Genomic DNA, 24,072 nt, shown 5'->3' with positions numbered 1-24,072 from the left:
ACATCCATTCCCACCCTGCACCCACTCCGCACCCATTCCCACCCTGCGCCCACTGCACGTCCCTCCACCCACTCCAGGATGCTGCCCCCACACCGGGGCTCAATAAAGCTGCTTCTCCCGCTTCCAGGCGCTTATTCCCGCGGGGAAGAGCCGTGGGGAGGTGGCGGGAGGAGTGGGTGACGCCGTCCCTTCGGTGCCCTCCATCCCAGTTCGGACCGGTCCGGTCCAAGTTGGACCCGTTCCGGCGGGCGGGACTCGAACCTGCGACCCTGAGAGCTGTGAGGGGCGGGGCTCCACGCCTGGCCACGCCCATCAAGCCGCACGCAGCCAATGGGAGCGCGCCCCGCCCGGCCCTGCCCGGGGGAGCCACGCCCAACCCGGCCCGGCCCAGGCGCGACGGGGCGGCCGAGAGGAGCCGAGCGGGGCCGAACGGAGCCGAACCGGGACCGAAGGGAACCGAACCGAGACCGAACGGGGCCGAGCCGGGACACAGCGGGGCCGAACCGGGACCGAACCGGGCTGAGCCGCGACCCAGCGTAGCTGAACGGAGCCGAACCGGGACCCAGCGGAGCCGAACGGGACCGAACAGGGACGGAGCGGGGCCGAAGCGAGGCCGAGCGGTGCCGGACGGGTTCGGAGCGGTTCGGAGCGGCTCGGAGCAGTTCGGCGCCGCTCGGCCCCGGTTCGGCCCGGCCCGGAGCGGGTCCCGGGCCGGTGCCGGCGATGCGGCCGCTCCCGGTGCCGCTGCTGCTGCTGCTGCTGAGCCCGGTGCGGGCGGGACGGGGGCGGGAGGGGAACGGGACCGGGATGGGACGGGCCGCGGCTCCCGCTGCCCCGGGGCGCTCCGGGTCACTTCGCTCCGCGGCTTTTGTTGAAGTTTTGTGGGTTTGGTTCGGTTAAGTTTGGGTCATTTCGGTTCAGTTCCTTTTCTTTCATTTTATTCCATTTTCCTCCAATTTTTTTCTCTTTATTTTCTTTTATTTTCCTGGTTTCTTCTTTTTTTTTTTTTAATTTTCCTCTTTATAACTTTATTTTTATCATCCTTTTTATTTTTTTTCTTTAATTTCTTTATTTTCCTCTTTTATTTCATCCTCCCGTTTTGAATCTCACTTTCTTTTCCTCTTTTATTTTTTATTTTCCTTTTTAATTCTGGTTTAATTTTCCCCGGTTTATTTCATCTTATCCTATTTTCCTTTCCTTATTTTCCTACTTTACTATTTTGCTTTATTTATCCTATTTTCCTTTATTTTCCTTTATTTTCCTTTATTTTTCCTTTATTTTCCTTTATTTTCCTTTTTTTTCCTTTTTTTTTTCTTTTTTTTTCCTTTTTTTTCCTTTATTTTTTCCTTTATTTTCCTTTATTTTCCTTTATTTTCCTTTATTTTCCTTTATTTCCCTTTATTTTTCTTTATTTTCCTTTATTTTCCTTTTTTTCCCTTTATTTCCCTTTATTTTTCTTTATTTTCCTTTATTTTCCTTTATTTTCCTTTTTTTTCCATTTTTTTCCTTTATTTTTCCTTTATTTTTTCCTTTATTTTTTCCTTTATTTTCCTTTATTTTCCTTTATTTTCCTTTATTTTCCTTTTTTTTTCCTTTTTTTTTTCCTTTTTTTCCTTTATTTTCCTTCATTTCACGTTCTTTTCCTTCCTTCCACTTTAATTTAGTTCAGCTTTTCCCTTCCTTCCTCCTCCTTTTATTTCGCTGATTTCTCTTCGTTCCTTTGCATTCAAATGCCTTTTATCTCATTTTTATTGACTATTTATTTCCTTTTTTACTCTTCCCGTTTGCTTCCCCGCTTTTATTTCTCTCCCTTTCTCATTTTTTGTTGTTATTGCCCCTCAATCCCCCCCTCCAAACCCTTTGCCCACGGCTCGGGGGGGTCGCAGTGGGAATTGGCGGATTGAGGGGAAACTGAGGCAGGACCGCTGTGCCCGCAGGTGCCGGGGCGGGCCGGGGGGTGCCCCCCGTGTCCCCGCGGTGTCCCCGAGCCCTGCGACAGCCGCTGCCCGCCCTGCGCCCGCAGTGAGTACCCCAAACCACCCCGAACCCAGAAACAGCCCCCCAAAAACGACCCCAAAAACCCCAAAATGCGCCAACCCCGCAGCGCGGAGCCCCGCCGAGGAGGAGCCGGAGGAGCCGTGCCCGCCCTGCCCGCCCTGCGGCCGTGAGTGGCACCGGGACCCGGGGGGGCTGGCCAAGGGTCCCCCTGTGTGCCTCAGTTTCCCTCTGGTGCCCCAGTGTCCCTTGTGTGCCTCAGTTTCCCTCGTGTGCCCCAGTTCCCTTGTGTGCCTCAGTTTCCCCATGTTGTTCCTTAGTTTCCCCTTGTGTGCCTCAGTTTCCCTTGTGTGCCTCAGTTTCCCCATGTTGTTCCTTAATTTCCCCTTGTGTGCCTCAGTTTCCCTCATGTGCCCCGGTTTCCCTCGTGTGCCTCAGTTTCCCTCGTGTGCCTCAGTTTCCCTTGTGCGCCTCATTTCCCTTTTTGTGCCTCGGTTTCCCTTTTGTGCCTCAGCTTCCCCATGTTGCTCCCTAGTTTTCCCCTTGTTGCTCCACATTTCACCTTTTCGTGCCTCGGTTTCCCTTTTGTGCCTCAATTTGCCCTTGTCGCTCTTCAATTTCACCTTTTTGTGCCTCGGTTTCCCCTTTGTGCCTCAGTTTCCCCTTTGTCCCTCAGTTTCCCCATGTTACTTGCTAATTTCCCCTTCTGTGCCTCAGTTTCCCCCATGTTGCTCCTGAATTTCACCTTTTCCTGCCTCCGTTTCCTTTTTGTGCCTCAGTTTCCCCCTGTGGTCCCTTAATTTCCCCTTTTGTGCCTCAGTTTCCCTTTTTGTGCCCTAGTTTCGCTTTTGTGCCTCAGTTTCCCCCATTGCTCCCTAATTTCCCCTTTTTGTGCCTCAGTTTCCCCTTTGTGCCTTAGTTTCCCCATGTTACTCGCTATTTCCCCTTCTGTGCCTCAGTTTCTCTTTTGTGCCTCAGTTTCCCTTTTGTGCCTCAGTTTCCCCCATTGCTCCCTAATTTCTCCTTTTTGTGCCTCAGTTTCCCCCGTTGCTCCCTAATTTCCCCTTTTTGTGCCTCAGTTTCCCCTTGTTGCTCTCGCTGTTCCCTTTTGTGTCTCAGTTTCCCATCCTGCTTCGTTTTCCTCACATCGTGCCTCAGTTTCCCCACATCATTCCCTAATTTCTTCTTGTCCTGCCTCAGTTTCCCCTTTGGTGCCTCAGTGTCCCCAGCCACCCCTCAATTTCCCCATCTCATACTTTAGTTTCTTCGTCTTGTGCCTCAGTTTCCCCTTTTGCCCCTCACTCCCCTTTTTGTGCCTCAGTTTCCCCTTTTTTACCTAATTCCCTCTTTCTGTGCATCCGTTTCCCTTTTTCCCCTCATCCCTTTTTGTGCCTCAGTTTGCCCCTTTCCCCCCCTCACAGTGCCTCAGTTTCCCCTTTTTTACCTCATCCCCTTTTTGTGCCTCAGTTCCCCCTTTTTCTCCCTCATTCCCCCTCATTGTGCCTCAGTTTCCCTTTTATGCCTCACTCCCCCTCACAGTGCCTCAGTTTCCCCTTTTTTCCCCTCACCGTGCCTCAGTTTCCCCCTCACTCCCCCTCACCGTGCCTCAGTTTCCCTTTTCCCCCTCACTGTGCCTCAGTTTCCCCTTTTTTCCCCTCACCGTGCCTCAGTTTCCCCTTTTTTTTCCCCTCACCGTGCCTCAGTTTCCCTTTTCCCCCTCACCGTGCCTCAGTTTCCCCTTTTTTCCCCTCACCGTGCCTCAGTTTCCCCTTTTTTTTCCCCTCACCGTGCCTCAGTTTCCCTTTTCCCCCTCACCGTGCCTCAGTTTCCCCTTTTTTCCCCTCACCGTGCCTCAGTTGTCCCCAAACCCGGGGCTCTCTCCCCGCTCGCCTCCCCCGCCCCTCTCCAGAGGGAAACTGAGGCAGGGCCGCCATGTCCTCACTCCCTTCCCACAGACGAGGCCACGGCGCCGCTCGCTGAGGGGACGCCGCCGGTGCCGGGGACCCCCCGAGTGACCCCGCCGGTGTCGGGGGCGCCCCCCGAGCCGCCCGGGGACATCATCCCCCTGTACTGCGCCCTCCTGGCCGGCCTCGTCGTGGGGCTCGTGGCCTACGTGGCCTTCAAGTGGTGAGTGAGGGGTTCCGGGGGGCCTGGGGGGTTTGGGGACCCCCGGTGAGCCCCGGTGTCCCCCGGTGTCCCCGCAGCTGGGACACGTGCAGGAAAAAGCGGCAGCTGGACAAGGCGCGGGACGCGGGGGACGCGGCGGTGGCGGCGGACGCGGAGAAGCTGCGGGGAGACGGCGGCGTCTGCCCGGACAGCGCCGGCCTGGAGCCGCCTCAGCCCCGTGAGCGCCCCGGGGTGTGGGGGGGACAGCGGGATCTGGGGGAATGGAGGGACATCCGAGGGTGTGGGGACAGCCGGGCCTGGGGCGTGTGGGGACACCCAGATCTGTGGGGGGGGTTGGGGGAGATCCGAGGGTGTGGGGACAGCCGGGCCTGGGGGAATCTGGGGGACACCCGCAGGTTTGGGGACACCCAGATCTGGAGGAGTTTAGGGACACCCGGCCCTGGAGGGTTTGGGGGGACACCCAGATGTGGGGGACTGGGGGGACATCCGAGGGTATGGGGACACCCAACCCCTGGGGGAATTTGGGGGAACACCCGCGGGTTTGGGGACACCCAGATCTAGGGGGGTATGGGGACACCCAGGCCTGAGGGGGTTTGGGGATACCCAGCCCTGGAGGGTTGGGGGGACATCCGAGGGTGTGAGCACATCCAGCCCTGGGAGGGTTTGCGGGGACACCCGCGAGTTTGGGGACACCCAAATCTAGGGGGATGTGGGGACACTCGGCCCTGGGGGATTGGGGGGACATCTGAGGGTTTGGGGACACCAGGCCCCAGAGGTGTTCGGGGCACATTCGGGGTTTTGGGGACACCCAGATCTGGGGGGTCTTGACGGGGGACTCACGGGTTTGGGGACACCCAGCCCTGGGGAAGATAAGGTTTTGGGGGGACACAGAACCCTGGGGAGGGTCAGGGTTTGGGGGCACCTGAGAATTTTGGAGTGGATGGGGATGGGATGGGATGGGATGGGATGGGATGGGATGGGATGGGATGGGATGGGATGGGATGGGATGGGATGGGATGGGATGGGATGACCTGGGTGAGGTCGGGAAGCCCTTAGATGGGATTAGGGAGCGCTTGGATGGGGTCAGGAAGCCCCCAGTGGGATTAGGGAGCGCTTGGATGGGGTCAGGAATCCCCTACACTTCCCAAGGCGGGTCGGGAGCCGCTCCCGACCCTCGCTCCGTCGGTCCCGGGGTGGATTCTGGGGCGCTGACCCCGTCCCTCCCCGCAGCGCCCCCCGAGGGTCCCTCCCCGCTCCCAGGGTCCCCGCGGCGCCAGGAGCAGCCGGCAGAGCTGGAGCGGCTCCTGGAGCTCGGAGCGCCCGGCAGCGACCGGCGCGGCCCCGGCCCCGCGGGGACACCGGGGGACATCACCTCCGCCGTGTGACACCCCCGGCGACACTGCGGCTGCTCCCGGCGGCGCTCCCGCTTCCCGATGGATTCCTGGGGAATTTTTTTATGTGGGTTTTGTACTTTTTGTAGGGATTCTGGGGGGTGGGATGGAGACCTTTGGTGGCTGGTGCCTGGGTGGGCGCATTAAACGTGTCACTGGGTGCCACCAGGGTTTGTGTCCTCAGGTGTCTGTGTGTCCATGCGTGTTCCAGGGATGTGTCCCTTCCGGTGTCCCCAGCGTCCCCAGGTGTCCATGTGTCCCTGGGATGTGTCCCTTCAGGTGTTGAAGTATTCCCAGGTGTCCCTTCTGGTGTCCGTTTGTCCCCAGAATGTGTCACCTTGGGTATCCCCAGTGTCCATGGGATGTGTCCCTTCAGGTGTCCGTTTGTCCCTGGAATGCGCCCCCTGGGATCTCCCAAGTGTCCCCAGCTGTCCATGAGTCCCTTTGGGTGTTTGTGTGTCGCTAGGATGCACCCCAAGAGTCCCCAGGTGTCCCTTTGTCCCCAAGATGTGTCCCTGCATCCCTGGGATGTGACCGCTCAGGTGTCTGGGCTGGGTGTCCCCAGGTGTCCCGCATGTCCCCAGGGCCATGTCCCAAGGATGGGACCCCTCAGGTGTCTGTGTGTCCCTGGGCATCCACGTGTGTCACCAGGACACGTCCCGGGGTGTCCGTGTGTCCCACACCCATCCCAGACCAGCCCCAGGAGGAGGAGGGGACACCCCAAAGACCCCAAGGCAGGTGGCACTGGGGACAGAAAAGCCATTTCTAACCCCAAAATGCTCCCAGGTCACCCCAAACTTCCCTTCCCAGGGGGTCCAGATTCCCAGGAATGCTGAGGGTGACAGGAGGTCCCCAAGGGAGAGGGGACATCCCAAGCCAGGTCCCCCTTGTGGCCCTGCCCAGCGTCGATTTTGGGGTTTGGGTTTGTTTGGTTTTTTTTTTTTTCTTTTGATTTTTTATTTTTTTCTCTTTTTTTGCTCTTTTTTCTTTTTACATAAAAAGTTCCGTAAAAATTGGATAAAGTAAAATGCTCGAAGCAGTAAAATCAATCTTATCAACATGGCCAGAAATCTGCAGTATTTACAGGGAAACGGAGGAAACCTCGCAGAACCAAAAGGAAAAACCAAGGAAAAAAACCAAAAAAAAACCCCTAAAATCTGGGAATAACCCCCCAAAGTCTCCTGCCAAACGTTCCCGTGGGATAGGCACGTTTGGGGCTGAAAGCAAGGGGAAAAAAGCAAATTATTATCAATATATTCACATATACGTTAAAATATAATACAGAGCTTGGGAGCAGCGCCGCCAGAGCCGGGCTTGGCAAAGCCTGGATCAGCAAAAGCAGGCTTGGGAAAGCCCAGCTCGTCTCCTCAGCGATGGGAACCAAGTTTGTTTTCCTTAAAAAACCAAAAATCCATCGTCATAATAATAATAATAATAATAATATAATAATAATAATAAATTCACAGGTTGGTGGCTCGGGAGGGCGAATCCCAGCGGGAATCGGGGCTCCCGAGGGCCGGGGGTTATTCCAGGGGCTATTCCAGCTCCGTGTCCTCTTTGGGCCTGTAGAGGATCCCGAATTTCTGCATGTACTTCTTGATGTATTCCTTGGTTTTGTGTTTGACGTTCTCGTTGCACTCCAGGTCCTCGGGGTTCTTGCAGTACTTGAGCTCCTTGTTCATCACTCCGTGGGTCAGCTGGGGGAATGCTGCAGTCAGGCCTGGAACTCCCACCAAGCCCAGGCCTGGCCTCTCCCCAGGCTCCTGTGCTCCCACTTCCCAAATACTTCTGATTCCCAAATATTCCCTGAGCCACTGTCATATTATTCCCCAAATATTCCCTAAATATTTGGGGTTGTTCCCTCAATATCTGCTGTTATTTTCCAAACATTCCCAAGCTATTTTCTTATTATTCCACAAATATTCCTTTACTTCCAGATATTGCCCAAGCCATTGTTATATTATTCCTCAAATATTCCCAAATATTCCTGAAATATTTGGGATTGTTCCCTCAATATCTGCTGTTATTTTCTAAATATTCCTAAGCTATTTTCCTACTATTCCCCAAATAGTCCCTGTTATTTCCAGATATTGCCCAAACTATTATATTATTCCCCAAATGTTCCCAAATATTCCCCAAGTATCTCCCAAATATTCTCTAAATATTCTCTAAATATTTGGGGTTGTTCCCTCAATATCTGCTGTTATTTTCCAAACATTCCCAAGCTATTTCTCTATTATTCCCCAAATATTCCCCCTCTTATTTCCAGATACTGCCCAAGCTATTGTTATATTATTCCCTAAATATTCATCAAATATTCCCCAAATATTCCCCAACTATTTGGTAGTGTTCCCCAAATATCTGCTGTATTTTCCAAACATTCCCCAAGCTATTTTCCTATTACTGCCCAAATATTCCCTGAGCTGCTGTCATATTATCACCCAAATCTTTCCTCTTATTCCCCAAATACTCCTCAAATATTCCCCAAATATTCCCTGAATATTTACTATTGTTCTCCCAATATTTGCCGTTCTTTCCAAACAATCCCAAGCTATTTTCCTATTACTCCCCAAATATTTCCTGTTTTTCCCCAAATATTTCCTATTACTCCCTAAATTATTTTTCTATTGCTTCCCAAATACTCCCCATACTATTCTCCTATTATTGCCCAGATATTCCCTAAATATTTTCTATTATTCCCCAAACAGTCCCTAAATATTTCCTATTATTACTCCGTGTTGTTTATCTATTATTCCCCAATTATTCACTATTATTCCCCAAATATTCCCTCAGCTGCTGTCGTATTATTGCCCAAATCTTTCCTGTTGTTCCCCAGATATTCCCTAAATATTTCCTACTGTTGTCCCATTATCCCCCCACCATTTCTCCTCCCCCCATCCTCCAAGGAGCTGGAGGCAGTTGGAATGACACAATCCCATTCCCTGGGGCCATCCCTTGGTCCCCATGTCCCCACACCCCACTGTCCCTGCACCTCCCATGTCCTCATGTCCCACATATCCCTGTGTCCCCAAATCTCTGTGTCCTGTACTTCTCATGTCCTTGTGTCCCTATGTTCCTGCACCGTGTTCCCACATCCCCGTGTCCCAGTGTCCCCATGTCCCTTTATCTCTGTGTCCCCATGTTCCTGTACCCTCCATGTTCCCATGTCCCACATCCCCCTCGTCTCTGTATTCCCAAGTTCCCATACCCCTGCTGTTCCCAACTCCTTAAACCACATGTCCCTGTGTCCCCATATCCCTCTATCCTGTGTCCCCATGTAACCCCATGTCCCTGTGTCCTCATGTTTCAGCATCCCCATGTCCCCATGCTCCCATGTCCCACATTCCATATCCCCATACCCACTGTCCCTATGTCCCCGCATTCCTGTGTCCCCATGTTCCTGTATCCATGTTCCCGTACCCACTGTCCCTCTGTCCCCACGTTCCTGTAACCATATTCCCATGTCCCACATCCCCATGTGCCTATAACCACTGTCCCTGTCCCCACATTCCCGTGTCCCCATGTTCCTGTATCCATGTTCCCATACCCACTGTCCCTGTGTCCCCGCATTCCTGTGTCCCCATGTTCCTGTATCCATGCTCCCATGTCCCACACCCCCATGTCCCTGTGCCCTCCATGTCTCCACATCCTTTGTCCCCGTGCCCCGTGCATGACCACGTCCCTGTGTCTCTGTATCCATGTCCCCATGTTCCCATACTCCTTGTATCCCATGTCCCTGTACCCTCCACGTCCCCACGTCCATACATCCATGTGTCCCTGCACCCACCGTGTTCCCACATCCTCGTGTCCCCATGTCCCCGTACCCTCCATGTCCCCCCACATTCCCACCTTGCGTGCCAGGTGTTTGAAGTCCTCGGTGGTGGTGATCCGGCCCACCTTGCAGTCGGGTTTCCGGTAGGGATTCAGGCACTGCACGATGAACTGGGACATCTGTGGGACACACAGGGTGCTGGATCCACTCCCTGCTGCCACCATCCCATCCCATCCCATCTACAGCCCCATCCCATCCCATCCCATCCCATCCCATCCCATCCCATCCCATCCCATCCCATCCCATCCCATCCCATCCCATCCCTCACCTCTTTCCTGAACACCTCCTTGCTCTTCTTGGCCAGCTCACTGGATGTGTCGGCTTCTGCCGTCTTGGGCTTCTTGGAAGACTGGAGATGGCAACACAGGCATGGAAATGATTCCCTGATTCTGCCTTGGGGACAGCACCCCTGTCCCACAGCCTGGTGGGCAGCACAGCTTCCAGCCCATTCCCAGGGACATTCCCAGGGACATTCCCAGCCCAATGCTTGCACTCTCCCCAGTCCAATCCAGACCTTCCCAGCCTGATCCCAATGACCTTCTCAGCCCATTCTGAGGAGCTTCCAGGCCCATTCCAGCGCTCTCCTCAGCCCATTCCCAACACCCTTCCCACCCTTCCCAGCACGTTCCCCAGGCTGATCCAGGTACAATTCCCAGACAAATGCCAGCACACACCCACCCCAAACCAGGGATTTCCCAGCCCTCTCCTGGTGCTCTTCACAGCCCTACCCCAGCAAACTTCCCCACCCAGCCCTTGTGCATTCCCCACTTCAATCCTGGTGAACTTTCAGGTGAACTTCCCAGTTCATCCCAGTGAACTTCCCAGCCCAATCCCACTCTGATCCAGGCACACTTCCCAGCTGATTCCTGGTGAGCTTCCCAGCCCAGTCCCAGCACACTCCACATCCCAAAGCAGGCATTCCCAGCCCAATCCCAGTGAGCTCCCCATCCCGATGCCAGCACACTCCTCGCCCCAATCCAGGCACAATTCCCAGTCTGATCCCAGCACAGTCCCCAGCCCAGTCCCAGCATTTCCCAGCCTGGCTCCTGGCACACCCCAGCTTGGGCCTGACACATTTCCCAGCCCAATCCTGGCACAATTCCCAGCACACTCCTGGGCTGGGAGGCACAGGGACCACTCCTTGCTCTTGTTTTCTTTGGAAAAAAAAAGCTGGGAAAAGAGCAGGAGTGGGTCCTGGGGAAGTCAGGCTGGTCTATAGTGGGAATAAGTTCTGTGGTGGTGGATTTTCCTTCAGGAATTCCCTGGGAGGGCTGGGGCCCCCCAAGAGCATTCACACGGATTATCTTTAGCTACAGTCAAGATAAAGGGAATTTTCTAGGAATTTCTGGCTGCTTCCCTGAGTACTGATCCCTGATTTACCAGCAGAGGAGAATCCGCTCCAGCTGCATCCCGGAGCCCATCCCTTCACTCTGGATCCACACCCACCTCCCACACGCTCCCATCCCAAACTCTGCCATTTCCTTGGAGCCTAAGAAGGGAAAAGCAGCATCCCTGCACCAGCAGCATTTTCTGGGAGAGGTCTGGGATCCAGGTCATCCCAACTTGGATTGTAAGGACAGGAAGAACAAAAGGATTTGTAAAAGGTTTGGAAAGCTGGGGGGGCTTTCCCTTCTCCTTCTGCTCTTTGATGATGACCCAGTATTTCTTTTAATTAAAAAAAAAAACCACTTTTTAATAGTATTTGACACTGAAAAAAAAGCAGGAAAAAAATCCCTTTCAATCCCTAAAAATGTGCCTGGCTGTAGGACAGAGCTGCAAAATCCCGGGAGCAAAGGGACAGGGCGTAAATCAGCCGTGCCAGGGAGGTTTTATGGCCGAGGCTTGGCCGGAGCAGGGACATCAAAGCTCCTGCTGCAGCCCCAGGCTCGGCTGCCACTTCAAAAGGCCGGGAATGGGGAGCAGATGGCTCGGGATGGCTCCGGCACCAAGCCCTGCAGTGCTCCATCGGCAAAGTCACTCCTAAACCCTCCTCATTCCCAAACCCTCCTCATTCCCAAACCCTCCTCATTCCCAACCCCTCCTCATTCCCAAACCCTCCTCATTCCCAAACCCTCATCATTCCCAAGCCCCTTGTCATTCCCAAACCCTTCCCAACCCCCTTGTCATTCCCAAACCCTTTGTCATTCCCAAACCCCTCATCATTCCCGAGCCCCACTGTTCCCAAACCCTTCCCGAACTCCTCTTCATTCCCAAACCCTTCTGAAACCCTTACCCATTCTGAAACCCCTCATCATTCCCAAACCCTTCCCCATTCCCAAACTCTTCGTCATTCTCAAACACTTCCTAAACCCCTCATTATTCCCAAACCCTTCCCAAACCCCTTGTCATTCCCAAACCCTCTGTCATTCCCAAACCCCTTGTCATTCCCAAACCCTTCTACCGCCCCAAATCCTTCTCCACTCTCAGATCCCTCTCTATCTCCAAACCTTTCCCCACCAAATCCTTCTCCACCCCCAAATTCCTTCGCCATTACCAATCCCTTTTCCATCATTAAATCCTTCCCCACCCTCAAAATCCTTCTCAATCACTGAACTCTTCTCCATAATCAATCCCTTCTTCACCTCAAAATCCTTCTCCATCACCAAACCTTTTTGCACCCCAAATCCCTCTCCACCCCCAAACCCTTCTACATGATGATTCCCTTCTCCATCAGCAATCCTTTCTTCACCAAACCCTTCTCCATCCCCAAATCCTTCTCGTCCACCCAAACCTTTCTTCCACCAATCCCTTCTGCACCCCAAAATCTTTCTCCTCCACCCAATCCTTCTCCACCAATCCCTTCTCCATCCCCAAACCCTTCTCTGCCCCCAAACCTTTCCCCATCCAACCCCTCTCCACATGGGATCAGGGCAAAAATTGGTGTCAAAGTTGGCAGGGAAGGATGAGGAGGAGAAATGAAAACTCCATTTCCAAGCTCCTCCTTGGGCCAAGGTGCCAATTCCTTCTTGGCAAATTCTTCCTAGTTTTAGGCTAAAATTCCATTTAAAATTTATTTTAATATCAAAACCCCCATAGCAAGGCCTTCCTCCCTCACCCCTCCAAAGTGAAATGCCATAACCCAAAGGCTTCCAGGAAAACTAACACAGGAAAATCCCCAGAATGGTGCTGCCCCTATTTTCCAGCCTCTGGAGGAGATGGGAATGGAGAAGCCACAAAGATGGGGGGAAACCAGCCTGGGAGGGGATCAAGAAGCCAAACATTTGGGAAAACCTGGGATTCTCTTTTCCAGCAGCTGAGATCTGCTCCACTGACACCAACCTTCCTATGGAGAACCAATGGGCAGAGACAAACTCATCCCAAATCCCAACTTTTTCCATCTAAAAGGATGCAAAACCTTCAGCATCCAGCCCAGTGTCCCTGCCTGCCTTCCTGCTGGGCCACTCCCTCAGGAAAGCAGTTTTCCAAGGGAAAACCAGGATTTCAAGTGTGCTTTAAAGGGAACAGTGATCCTGGCTTCTCACTCCTCTTGTACCTTTCCATCAAAATCCTCCCCCACGGCCCGGGAGCACCGGGAATAGCAGCAGCAGCTGTCAGACACGGTGCCAGTGGGTTTAATCCCTCCTGGGTGGGTTTAATCCATCTGGGAAAGGTGTGGGCTGGGGAGGAGGGTAAAAAATCCAAGGAATGTGGTTGTAACTTCAGGGTGGAAGCGTTGGAGGCAGGAGCTGCAACCAGGGGAGCTCAGTGCCAGGAAAAACCCGACCTTCCGGCCATCCTGGCCCAGAAGAAAAGAATTTAAGCTCTGGAGTGAGCAGGAACCACCTCAGCCTGAGGTCAGCCAGAGCCATGGCTCATTTAGGAATGAGGGATTCAGGGAAATTCAGGGATTTTGGGTTTGGAGTGAGCAACCAAACCTGAAGGAGCAGCTGGTTCATGTACGCCCTGAGGTGAAACCTATTGAGGGGTCCCCTCAGCCCTCAGCTCCTATTTATCCCAACTTCTGGGATAAAAGCCCACACTTATGGAAGCACCTTCCCCTGCTGCTCCCTCTGCTGTGCAGGCAGCACCGAGACCCTCGGAATTCCATGGGAAAACAATTCCCAAGCTGGAAAGCACCAGCACAGATCCACTTCCCTGCTCAGAAGAGCCCAACCTTCTCCTCAGCACCTCGTTCCCATCCCAGGGATGCTCCCAAACATCTCCAAGCTGCTCTCCACCACTGAACTTCAGCTCATCCCTCCACAGGGATGCATTTCCCAGCTATTCCAGCTTCAAATCTCCCTTTGGAGCCTCCAATTAACATTTTCTTGCTCAATCCCAATATCCTTCAACCATACTTGCAACCCCAAGATCCCGGAATACCAGGGAATATCATGGGGTAAATGTGACACTGATCCAGGGATAAAAATCCTTGAAAAGGCTTCGCTGGATTCCTCTGTGGAAGCAACAGCCCCTTGGCTGAGCAGGGAGTGCCAGCTCTGAGCTCATTTTCCAATTAACTTTTTTCCAGGGAGATAAATATTTGTCCGTAATTTCATTGGAGTGAACGCGCCAGGATTCCTGGCTGGAGCACTCCGAGGCGTTCTGGGAATGGGATTAACCCTTGGCATCCTGGCAGCACGTGGAAAGGCAGCAGCAGCCACGTGGGATGTTCCTGGGTGCTGCAGGATGGACAACACCTCCAGGAAAACCCCAAGGAATGTGGGAGCAATGGAGCAGCAGGAGAATTGACTCCTCTCTTTCCATGGATTTTCTCCAGCTTGTTAAGGAATCAGAAAGGTGTGGGAAACACTCCTGAGCTACACCCTTAGTTTGTCCTTTTTCAATGTTACTCCCCCTCATTCCCACTTTTCTGGCCAGCTCCACACAGAGGTTGGAATCCAGGGCAGAACTCCAGGGAAGTCCGGTGTCCATTCGACACCAGAACAGCCAAGCCCTGAGTGCAGCCAACGGAGCCACTCCAAAGGATCTGGGCTCACTTCTGTCCCCCTGCCACCTCCCAGCCCCACAGTGACCTCCCATCCCATGGTCTGCCCCAAAGATTTGTCCCCCTCACCTTCATGGGGTTCTCGTCGTATGCGTGGGGGTGCCGAGGTCCATCTCGGCCTCGTGCTCCAGGCTGGCGTCGTCCCCGGGGCTGTCCCACGTTGGAGGATCCCACTGGGTTTGTCTGGAGGAAGGAAAACACACCACTGACACCTCCTGAGAGAAACTGGGACCTGCTCATGGATTATCCCATCAACTGGGACATCCAGATTCATCAGCCATCAGAACTCCTGGCACGCGGAATTCACGGCCTTGCTCTTGATTTGAAGGTTTCTAAGTTGGAGAAGGTTAAAACCAAGCAGGAAGAACAGAAAAAAGAGAATCTGCACCATTTTCTACCATGGTGACACTGTGGGATCAAGGATGTTCATCACCGGGATGGAATTCCCAGCATGGAAAGGTGGGAACATCCCAGCAGAGAGCCCAGGGAAGGCTCACCCTGCACCAAGGTTCCCTGGGGGTCTCCTCATTTCATCCCAAACTTCCAAACAACACAATTCACCAATTCCTGCTCCACTGGTTTGAATTCCAGGTGTTTGAAAGTCTCCTGCTGTGCTGGAGCAGGGAGGAATCCAAAGGGGAGATGGAAAAGATTTATGGATGCAGGGAAATGTGTGTGAGGAGCAGGAACTGACAGCAGGAAATGGATATGGAAGAAAATATTCCTGCTTATCCTTTCAGAGGTGGATCCCCATCTACACCTCCCATGAGTTGTAAATTTTAAAGGAGCTCTTTTTAGAAGCTTAACATTCATTTTAATTTCAGGTAAATTCATAGGGATTGATCAAAAACCTGGTTCTTTCCAAAACTGATGGGAAAGGTGTGGGAAAAACATTGGGAATATTGTGTTTCTTCCCATGGAAGTGGGAGCTGGGCTCTTCTCCCAAAAAACATGCAAGAGGACAAGAGGGAACAGCCTCAAGTTGTGCCAGGGGATGTTCAGGTTGGATACTGGGAAAACTCCTCCATGGAAAGGGCTGTCCCTGGACAGGGGGGCAGTGCCCATCCCAGAGGGCCCTCCAAGCCCTGTGGATGTGGCACTTGGGGACAGGGGTCAGCGATGCCCACACCCACCTGGTGACCACGTGGTAGTAGTAGATCTTTCCCTCGGGATCCCGGGCTGTTTTCCAGTTGGGAGGGAGGACGATGGTTTTGGGTTTGGGAGGGGAAGGCGGAGGCAGATCCAGGAGGTTGTTGGTGACCACCAGCTCTGGCTGCAGACAGCACGGAAAGGATGAAGTTAAAGTTGTGAGGGGCCCCAAAAGGTGCCCTGGCAGCTCTTTATCCCACGGGAAAACCCTCCCCATCCCTCTGGACGCTCACCTGCTGGATGGGCTGGGGCTGCCCGGCCGCCACGATGGTGGTGACGGCCGCGGGGGGCTGCACGATGACTCCCTGCGGGTGAGCCGTGTAGATCTGCTGGCCCTGGATGTACTGGAGACCTGGCTGGGCGTAGCTCTGGAACAGGGAATCACACTCAGCTGCCGTTCCCAAAAAATCCTTCGCTGCAGGAGCGCAGCTTCCACCAGACCAGGTGTCCCTGCCTGGCCTTGGACACCTCCAGGGATCCAGGGGCAGCCACGGCTGCTCTGGGAATTCCATCCCAGCCCCTCCTCACCCTCACAGCCAGGAATTCCTTCCCAGTATTATCCTCAGATTTTTATAATATCATTAATTCTGGTAGCTCCAGATTCTGCTTCTAAAAGCCAGTGTAAGGTGAGCTCCCACATCCATGTTCTACTCATTTCCTCAGCTTTTATCCACAAATCTCCATTTAACAGTCAAAAAACCAAAATACTCCTGCAAGCTGCAAATTCCCGATTGTCCCCAACAACTATGGAATCACCACCCCTAGATGTGCTCAGTGTCCCCCATCCCTGGATGTTCTCAGCATCCCCCATCCCTGGATGTTCTCAGCATCCCCCATCCCTGGATGTGCTCAGTGTCCCCCATCCCTGGATGTTCTCAGTATCCCCCATCCCTGGATGTTCTCAGTATCTCCCATCCCTTGGAATGTCCAAGGCCAGGCTGGGCAGGGCTTGGAGCAATCTGGGATAACAGAAGGTGTCCCTGCCATGGCAGGGGGTGTCACTGGACACTCTTTAAGGTTCCTTCCAACCCCATGCATTCCAGGATTCCATGATTCTCCAATTTATGCCATTTGTAGATGGAAAATACCCTGGAATGTGCTTTCCATCTACTCCTGGGTAGGAAGCTCCCTGGGAAGAGCTAAGAAGATGTTCCAAGAAGAGAAGCACAGAAGTTACAGTGAGTAACTTGTGGGGGAAGATGAAACAGGAAAGCCTCATAAATATGATTGTCTGGCAAAAGATTTTGAGAATATGGAAACTCTGAGTGAGATTGAAATGCAAGCAAGCTTTGAGATCCCTCAGTTACTGAACAACTGGAAAACAATGGTATGGCTGGACTGAAGGCAATCCCCTTTTGATAAAACAACACCCTCTGCTTGCAGGCAGCTCCAAGGGGCAGAGCAGACCCTACAGCTTGGCAGAAGGGGTCCAAAGAGGAGATTTTAGGGTTTAAAATGTAACACAGGATGGTAATGTAATGATTCTTATAGGCTGTATGGAAATGCTGTAGGATTTGTATCTTGTACTAGATTGGTTAGTGAGAATTAGAATATTCAGCACAGAAGATTTATGCTATTGTAACGGGAATCTCGCTCTCTTACCCTTTTTACTCTCTTACACTCTTACTCTCTTACCCTCTCATCCTCTCTCCCCCTCTCTTCTCTCAGGCCTGCTCTGAGCTGTGGCTGGCAGCTCCCAGCAGGGCCCTTTGCAATAAACCCCAAGTGCCACAACCTGGCTTCGGAGATCTCTTGTCTCTGCCGTCCCAACCATCCTACCCCCGACGCTCCTACAGTAACTCAAGTGTTTTCCCAGCTGGCTCCCCAGGTTCCGTGGGTATTCCCAGCTGGAATTACCTGGACGATGGGCGGGGTGGTCTGCGAGTAGGGCGAGGTCACTCCGTAGACGGTCTGGCAGGTCTGGCCCTGGTAGTAGATGGCAGGTTGGGACTGGGCCGGGGAGTAGGGCTGCTGCACAGCCACGGGGGGCTGCTGGCTGGAATCCCACACGGAGCCGTAGCTCTGGCTCTGCACGGCCCCGGCCGTGGCCACCGGCAGCACGGCCACGTTGGCCTCCTGGTGCACCACGGCGGCATCGCCCTGCGCCCCCACGTACTGCGGCGTGGTCACCTCCATGGTGGTGGCCACGTGCTGCACCACGGGCACCGGCTGCGCCGTGCTCAGGGCCGGCTCCACCGTGTGCCCCACCAAAGTCTGCGAATGCTCGGGGTATCCCGCCGGGGAGCACATGGAGTCCATGCTGGGCGTGGGCAGCAGCACCTTGCCGGCGTTGGGGTTGCTGGGATCCACGTAGGCCTGCATGGGGTACCCTGGTGGGTATCCCATGAAGCTGTGGTGGGGGGTTCCATATCCCATGGAATCGTAGGGAAGCGGGGAGGTCATTCCCAGGTTCTGGAGCTGCTGTTGCTGTTTCTGGGCTTCCCGTTGGGCCACCTCCTGCTCGAAGAGCTTCCGGCGCTCCTCCGTGGACAGCTTGTTGCGGTCCTTGGGCCGGACCTTCTTCTTGGAAGATGCTGGGGTGTCATACCTGGGAGAGAGGGAACAGGGAAAGCACCTGTGAGGCCTCAGGAAGCTGCAGGCCCAGGGCTCCAGCAGCAAAAGGGACAGTGGGAAACCTGGAATGCCCAACGACAGCATGAATTCCTAAAAACATTCCCTTTTTCCAGCTGTTTGACCAACTCAAGAGGAACACCTGCTCATCCACAGGCAGCCAGGGCAGAGGATGAGCAATCCCAGTGGACTGGCCAACGTCAGCCTGGATGCCACAGAAGTTGTCTGGAGGAGCTGCTCTGGGATACCTGGAGAGGGAGGGAACATCTCCAATGGAAGCCAAGGAAAAGTCACAATCTGCAGGGTATCCCAAACAGGCCCTGCTGGAAACACTCCACCATGTTTACCCCAAGCAGGACAAGCAAGGAATTTGGAAGAGGCTCCCAAACAGGAGCAGCTCACAGCACAGCATCTTCCCCCAAAAATTCCAGTGCTGGGGTGAGAATTCCATCCTTCCAGCCCAGAACCCCCACACGGGAGCTGCAGACACGGCCAAGAACAAGGGAATCACAAGCAGCACTCTCCTGTTTGGAATTCTGCTCGCTCCCAAACCGCAGCTTGAGCTTCAAAAAATAATGGTGTGGATGGGTTTTTTTAATTCCTTAAGAGTTTTCATCCCAAAACGCGCAGCAGCTGGAGGGATTTTTCCAGGGAATTAAAGGAGGAGGGGAAAAAAAAAGCCTAAGGACTTTGATCAAAGCCCAACCAAGGAAAATTTCAGATCAAAGGTGGATATTTCCAGACGTTGTGAGTGTGGTAAAACAGGGATTACAAGGAAAAATGCTTTGCAGCCTTAATATAATGGATTCTACAAAGCATCCAGGATATTCTCCATATATTCTGTGTTCCTGGGATCCATTTACATATCAAAAGCACATTGCTACCAACAGATCCGCTGGAGCTGTTTCCAGGCATTCCCAGAGGAGCTGCAGGATCTGTTAATGGGAACCTCATTGCCGGGAGGAGTTTGATTTCCCTAATTAAAGTCTTTCCTGGCACTGCCTGGAGAGTTTGGAAGAGAAGCAGCTGCCACGGAGGGAGTGGGAAGAAGGAAACCGAGGGTTCAGCATTCCTTTCTCCATCTATTTGATTATTTTCCTTATTAAATCCCTGGGATAACAGAGAGGGATGCTCAGAGTGGGGAGAACATTCCCAGAGAAGGAATTTGGTCCTTCACTGACACAGACACGCACGGGGGAAGGGCCAGAGCAGCAGCTGCTCACCCAAAAAATGCTTGTTCTGTTTAAAATAACCCCCAAAATCCAGATTTTACTTCCTGGGGATGTTTCCAGCCTCGTTACAGAGGGATACATTTACGTCTGTATTTTTCATCCAGATGTTTCCAACTTTCCCAGCTCAGCTCAACGCGAGGTTTCCTCGTCTGGCTGACTCGGCACCAATTGTTCCCTAATTACGGAGTGGCTTTGAGAGGGACAACAGAGAAGTGACTTCTTTAAAGGAAATTCCGTGGTATTTCTGCTGCCTTTAACACGATCTCCAGGCTCTCTGAACTGCAAGACATGGAATATTTTCCTTCTCCTCATTAGAATTTGCATGCTCGGCCGTGGCAGTGATGCCACCATCCCCAAGGAAAGGCAGGAGACCTGGAACCAGCCTGCTGGGATCACACCCCCTGGCCTGCTGTCCTTACAGGTATTTTTAGGGAATAACCACTCAGCCAAGGAAGTTTTGGAGTTAGAAATCCTGGTTTGGGCACTGCTCCCTCCTGTACAGGCAGGGATTGCTCCAGGTTCAGAACAATTCCCAGCACACTGGGAAGAGGTGGAGCAGGAGAAGGGAATGGGTTTTGAAGGACCCTGGGAGCTCTTTGCATTAGGAGGGCTGCATCCTGGAATTCCCAGATTCCCCATCCCTGGCAGTGTCCCAGGCCAGGTTGGACAGGGCTTGGAGCAGCCTGGGACAGTGGAAGGTGTCCTCATGGCACAGGATGGGCTTTAAGGTCCTTCCAACCCAAACCGTTCCACGATCCCTAATTTCTGTGCAGGAGATGGCACAGCCTCCCTCACTTCCCACCTCACCTGAGGACGGAGGCGCAGGTTATCCCAGAAAAGAAGCCACCAACACCAAGGAACCACCCAACTCCCATCAGGATTGAACCTCACCACCAGCATTCCTCCAGAAGAAAACTCCCATCCCCTTTCCTGGGGGCATTCCAAAGACCCCCAGGCCTGTTTTCCCTGGGGGTTTTACCCAGGAACGTGGCAGATCCCTGGAATATGGCAGCTCCCTGCCACCACTTGCCTGTCCTCTGGCCTCTTTGTCCCCCTCTCGTAGGCTGAGGACGGAGGGGACAGGGAATCTCTGCGTCTCTTCCTCTCCTTGCTCTGGCTCTGCCACTCTGGATCCCGCTCCCGGCTCAGCACGGGGTTCTTGGGAGTGGGGGTCTGATCCCGGAGCCCACCCGGGTCTCTCCCACGGTCAGCTGTTGGGAAAACAGGGAAAAAAGGGAGGAAAATTTTGTGATTTGGGTGTTTGGGTCCCCTCTCTTAGAAACAGCCTCAAGTGGTGCCAGGGGAGGTTCAGGTTGGATATCGGGAATATTTCTCAGGGAAAAGGATGGCCAGGGACAGGGCAAGGGTGGAGTCCCCACCCCTGAAGGGATTTAAAAGCCACGTGGAGGTGACACTTGGGGACATGGATCAGTGATGGCCTTGGCAGTGCTGAGGGATGGATGGACTCAATCTTGGAGGGCTTTTCCAAGCTCACCAATTCCATGATTTTAGTTCTAGGTTGTTCCATGTCACCCTCAGGGCCCCATCTCTCCCCACCCACCACTCAGATTATCCTCCCCATTCCCAGGAGCTGTTTCCCAGGAGTTGGAGCTATGGAGGCAGAACATCCCCTGACATTCCCAACTGGGAAAATGAAGCAGTTTCATGGGAGAAGGTGAGGAACTTACCACTGCTTTCCTTTTCCGCTTGGCTCTTCTTCGGGATGCGATAGACCTCCTGTGGAAAAGCCACCAGCAGGGTCACAATTCCAGCTGCTCCCAAAACCACCCCAAACAGCCAAGAATCCCATAAATCATATATTTAAAATAGGGTCTCTTGAAGGAAAGTTCTGGGGTTTTTTGTGGTGCTTTCCATATATTTCCTCTGCTCAGTGTTTGGGTTTTGATGGATTTCAGTGGAATTTTGGGGCAAAGAGCTGTAGGGTCCTACACCCTCCAAGGTGGCAGAAGAGTGTCCCAGCAGCAGCTCCTGCTGTCCCTGTCCTGGTCTCCAAGGCAGTCTGAGATGACCCAGCAAGGAGCAGGAGTTGGGCTGGGTGATCCCAACAGATGCCATCAGCCTGGAGTCATTCCGTGGCTCTGTGATCCTGGCTCTGGTGGCCAACATCTGCTCCCCCTGCTCAGGGACCGCCCCTGGGCTTCTCCCAGCTCCCAACAGCCTCACTGGGGACAGGGTCACACTTCCATGATGTTCCCAAGCTCTGATGTTTGATGTGGGAGCATCCCAAGGGGAACGAGCAGGAGCAGCTCTGAGTGACCCCTCTGACCAAGGAGCTGCAGAAGCTGCTGAGATCAGACCCCAGCACCCACCACGCCTTCAGCAGCAGCAAACCCCAAACCCTCTGCTCATCCAGCTCCTCCCTCAGCACAGGGAAGAGCTGGAGCTGCTGCAGGGCTGGAGCCAGGCTGGCAGAGCTGGGAATGTTCCCCTGGAGAGGAGAAGCTCCAGGGAGAGCTCAGAGCCCCTGGCAGGGCCTGGAGGGGCTCCAGGAGAGCTGGAGAGGGACTGGGGACAAGGCATGGAGGGACAGCACACAGGGAATGGCTCCCACTGCCAGAGGGCAGGGATGGGTGGGAGATTGGGAATTGGGAATTCCTGGCTGGGATGGAATTCCCAGAGCAGCTGTGGCTGCCCCTGGATCCCTGGCAGTGCCCAAGGCCAGGCTGGAGCAGCCTGGGACAGTGGGAGGTGTCCCTGCCATGGCAGGGGTGGCACTGGATGATCCCAAAGTTTCTGGTAACTCCAGGTGGAGATGGCACCGTGGGAAGAAAGAGAAGAAGAGCTGGGAATGGGGACCAGAACTTCCCTAAAGTCCAGGTTCAGCACAATGTCCTTGTTAAACCCCCTGGACTGGGCAGGAACAGCCCTTCCCATGTCACTGGAACCAACTCTGCATCCCCCCAGGTAAGAAATGAGGTTTATTAGAACCTCCTCGTGCTCCATTTTATTTTTAACTGGAATATTCTGGCATTCCCAGGGCAAATCCCATTTTACCTCTGTGATGCTCATGATCCTACAGAGGTTTTACAGCATTCCTGACTGTCCAAGTACCGGAAGGTTGGGAAGAAAAGCTCATTTTTATTCAATTCCTGCTTCTATCAAGCCCTTGCTCTGTTCCCTTCCTGAAGGAATACAGTATTCCCAAGAATTCCCAGTTATTTCCAGCAGGATGTGATGAACCAGCTGGTTTGTGCCTGATGGAGCATCCCTGCTGGAGCAGCAGCTGCATCCCAAAAAAAAAAAAAAAACCATTAAATCATGAAGGAGATGCTCAGTTTAACACAAATAAATTGTTTTGGGGAGCTGGGCTGACATTCCAGCTTTCCCAGAGCACCTTCCCTAAAATATCCTTTCATTTAGGCCCTGGATGAGGCAGAGTGGGAAAAAAGATGGATTTGACATTTCCTGGGGGTGAAGGCTGCTCCAGCTGGGAATTTAAAGCTTCCACATGCTCAGAAATGTGGAGTTTACCTTGACTTTACTCTCAGATTTTACAGAATATCCTCTTTTATTTAAATTCCTTGAGTTTTTAAAGCTGTTTGGGAATTAATTAACGGGTGGCTCAGGGGGCTCATTAGCAACGTGTTCACCCCCAGCACTGGATGGGCTAAAAATGAGAATTTCCTTTAGCAGAAAAAAAGGGAAGGAGAAGAAACCCAGCTGTGGTTTGTCCACAAGGCAAAACCACTTCAAAAGTGCTGCTGCTGGCTAAAAAAAAAGGGATTTGGGCCAAGATTTTTAGGTTTTTAAAGATATTTTTGCTTTTCTGTGGAGCTCAAACACACCACATGGAGTTTGAAGCATCTACAAAAAAGAGAGGCATTGAAATTCCAAAAAAATGCCCTTCAAATAAAGTTTTTAAAATTTATTTATGTCTTTGCTATGGGCTACAATACTCCAAATCCATTTTTTTCAGATGAAATGTAAAGAAACAAAACAGCAGCTCCATGTTTGGGGTGGGGAGGGATGCAGGATAAACCCATAATTATATAGGATTTATATATTTATAAATGATGTAATCCATATAATGGAATCATGGAATGGTTTGGGCTGGAAGGACCTTGGAGCTCATCCAATTCCAACCCCGACCACGTGCAGGGAACCTCCCACCAGGCCAGGGTGCTCCAAGCCCCACCCAGCCATCATCTACGGATTTAATTTTATTCTCCTACAGAATTCCACAGCTATGGATGGCAGGAAAGACTTTGCCTCTCCCAACCTCGTGTGGGATGGAGGTGACCAAAGGGGCAGGTTCTGAAGCCCCAAAATCACCTTCCACCAGTGGGTTTTGCCAGGATTTTTTTATTTCCCACGTTAAACACCTAAAAATGTTCATTTTCAGAGCAGCACATCCAAAAAAATCCCCCCAAGTCTGCCCTGGCTGTTCCCAGGGAGAATGAGGAGCCACCAAGGAATGGGATCATGGATGAACACTATGGATGTCCAGGATAAGGAGCCACCAAGGAATGGGATCATGGATGAACACTATGGATGTCCAGGATAAGGAGCCACCAAGGAATGGGATCATGGATGAACACTATGGATGTCCAGGGGGCAATGAGGAGCCACCAAGGAATGGGATCATGGATGATCATGGATGTCCAGGGGGCAGTGAGGAGCCACCAAGGAATGGGATCATGGATGAACACCATGGATGTCCAGAAGGACAACACAAGTATTGGGAAGAGCTAAACTACACCAAGTCCCCAGCTCCTAAAAAAGAGCTGTCCAGTTAAGAGCAGGATGGGGAATGGAAATCACTGGGAAAAAGCTCAGTGGGAAGAGAAGGAGGATAAGGAGCACCTG

General features: G+C 52.9%; 2 protein-coding genes across 3 annotated transcripts in view; one reads left to right on the top strand and one right to left on the bottom strand.

Annotated features, from left to right (window-relative positions):
- Positions 1 to 367: 367 nt before the first annotated feature.
- On the top strand, positions 368 to 6,302 carry LOC115917646 (death domain-containing membrane protein NRADD-like). 2 transcript variants are annotated; one of them, XM_030971854.1, is made up of 6 exons: positions 368 to 768; positions 1,938 to 2,022; positions 2,105 to 2,164; positions 3,951 to 4,122; positions 4,200 to 4,339; positions 5,353 to 6,302. In XM_030971854.1, the coding sequence occupies exons 1-6, from the start codon at positions 724 to 726 to the stop codon at positions 5,505 to 5,507; spliced, it is 657 nt and encodes a 218-aa protein (XP_030827714.1). In that variant the 5' UTR covers positions 368 to 723; the 3' UTR covers positions 5,508 to 6,302. The 2 variants fall into 2 exon arrangements, with proteins under 2 accessions (XP_030827714.1, XP_030827715.1); XM_030971855.1 differs by lacking the exon at positions 2,105 to 2,164.
- Positions 6,303 to 6,500: 198 nt separating this feature from the next.
- SETD2 (SET domain containing 2, histone lysine methyltransferase) overlaps positions 6,501 to 24,072 on the bottom strand; it is a 51,452-nt gene continuing 33,880 nt past the window's right edge. The window contains 10 exon segments of the mRNA XM_030970719.1: positions 6,501 to 7,210; positions 9,363 to 9,464; positions 9,614 to 9,694; positions 14,363 to 14,383; positions 14,386 to 14,476; positions 15,427 to 15,566; positions 15,676 to 15,810; positions 17,300 to 17,990; positions 20,276 to 20,456; positions 20,934 to 20,982. Of these exon segments, the coding sequence (XP_030826579.1) occupies positions 7,049 to 7,210; positions 9,363 to 9,464; positions 9,614 to 9,694; positions 14,363 to 14,383; positions 14,386 to 14,476; positions 15,427 to 15,566; positions 15,676 to 15,810; positions 17,300 to 17,990; positions 20,276 to 20,456; positions 20,934 to 20,982 (1,653 nt within the window). The 3' untranslated portion in view covers positions 6,501 to 7,048.

The sequence above is a fragment of the Camarhynchus parvulus genome, chromosome 2, assembly GCF_901933205.1.
Source record: "Camarhynchus parvulus chromosome 2, STF_HiC, whole genome shotgun sequence".
NCBI lineage: Eukaryota > Metazoa > Chordata > Aves > Passeriformes > Thraupidae > Camarhynchus > Camarhynchus parvulus.
Note: the sequence above shows the minus strand (reverse complement) of the source record. Positions and strands in the feature narration are given on the sequence as shown.

Excerpts from the sequence above, each read along its gene's own strand:
- LOC115917646 (XM_030971854.1), top strand. The coding sequence starts at position 724 with ATGCGGCCGCTCCCGGTGCCGCTGCTGCTGCTGCTGCTGAGCCCG. Across the intron at positions 2,023-2,104 it reads CTGCCCGCCCTGCGCCCGCA|CGCGGAGCCCCGCCGAGGAG; the intron begins GTGAGTACCCCA and ends CCAACCCCGCAG. Across the intron at positions 4,123-4,199 it reads GCCTACGTGGCCTTCAAGTG|CTGGGACACGTGCAGGAAAA; the intron begins GTGAGTGAGGGG and ends GTGTCCCCGCAG.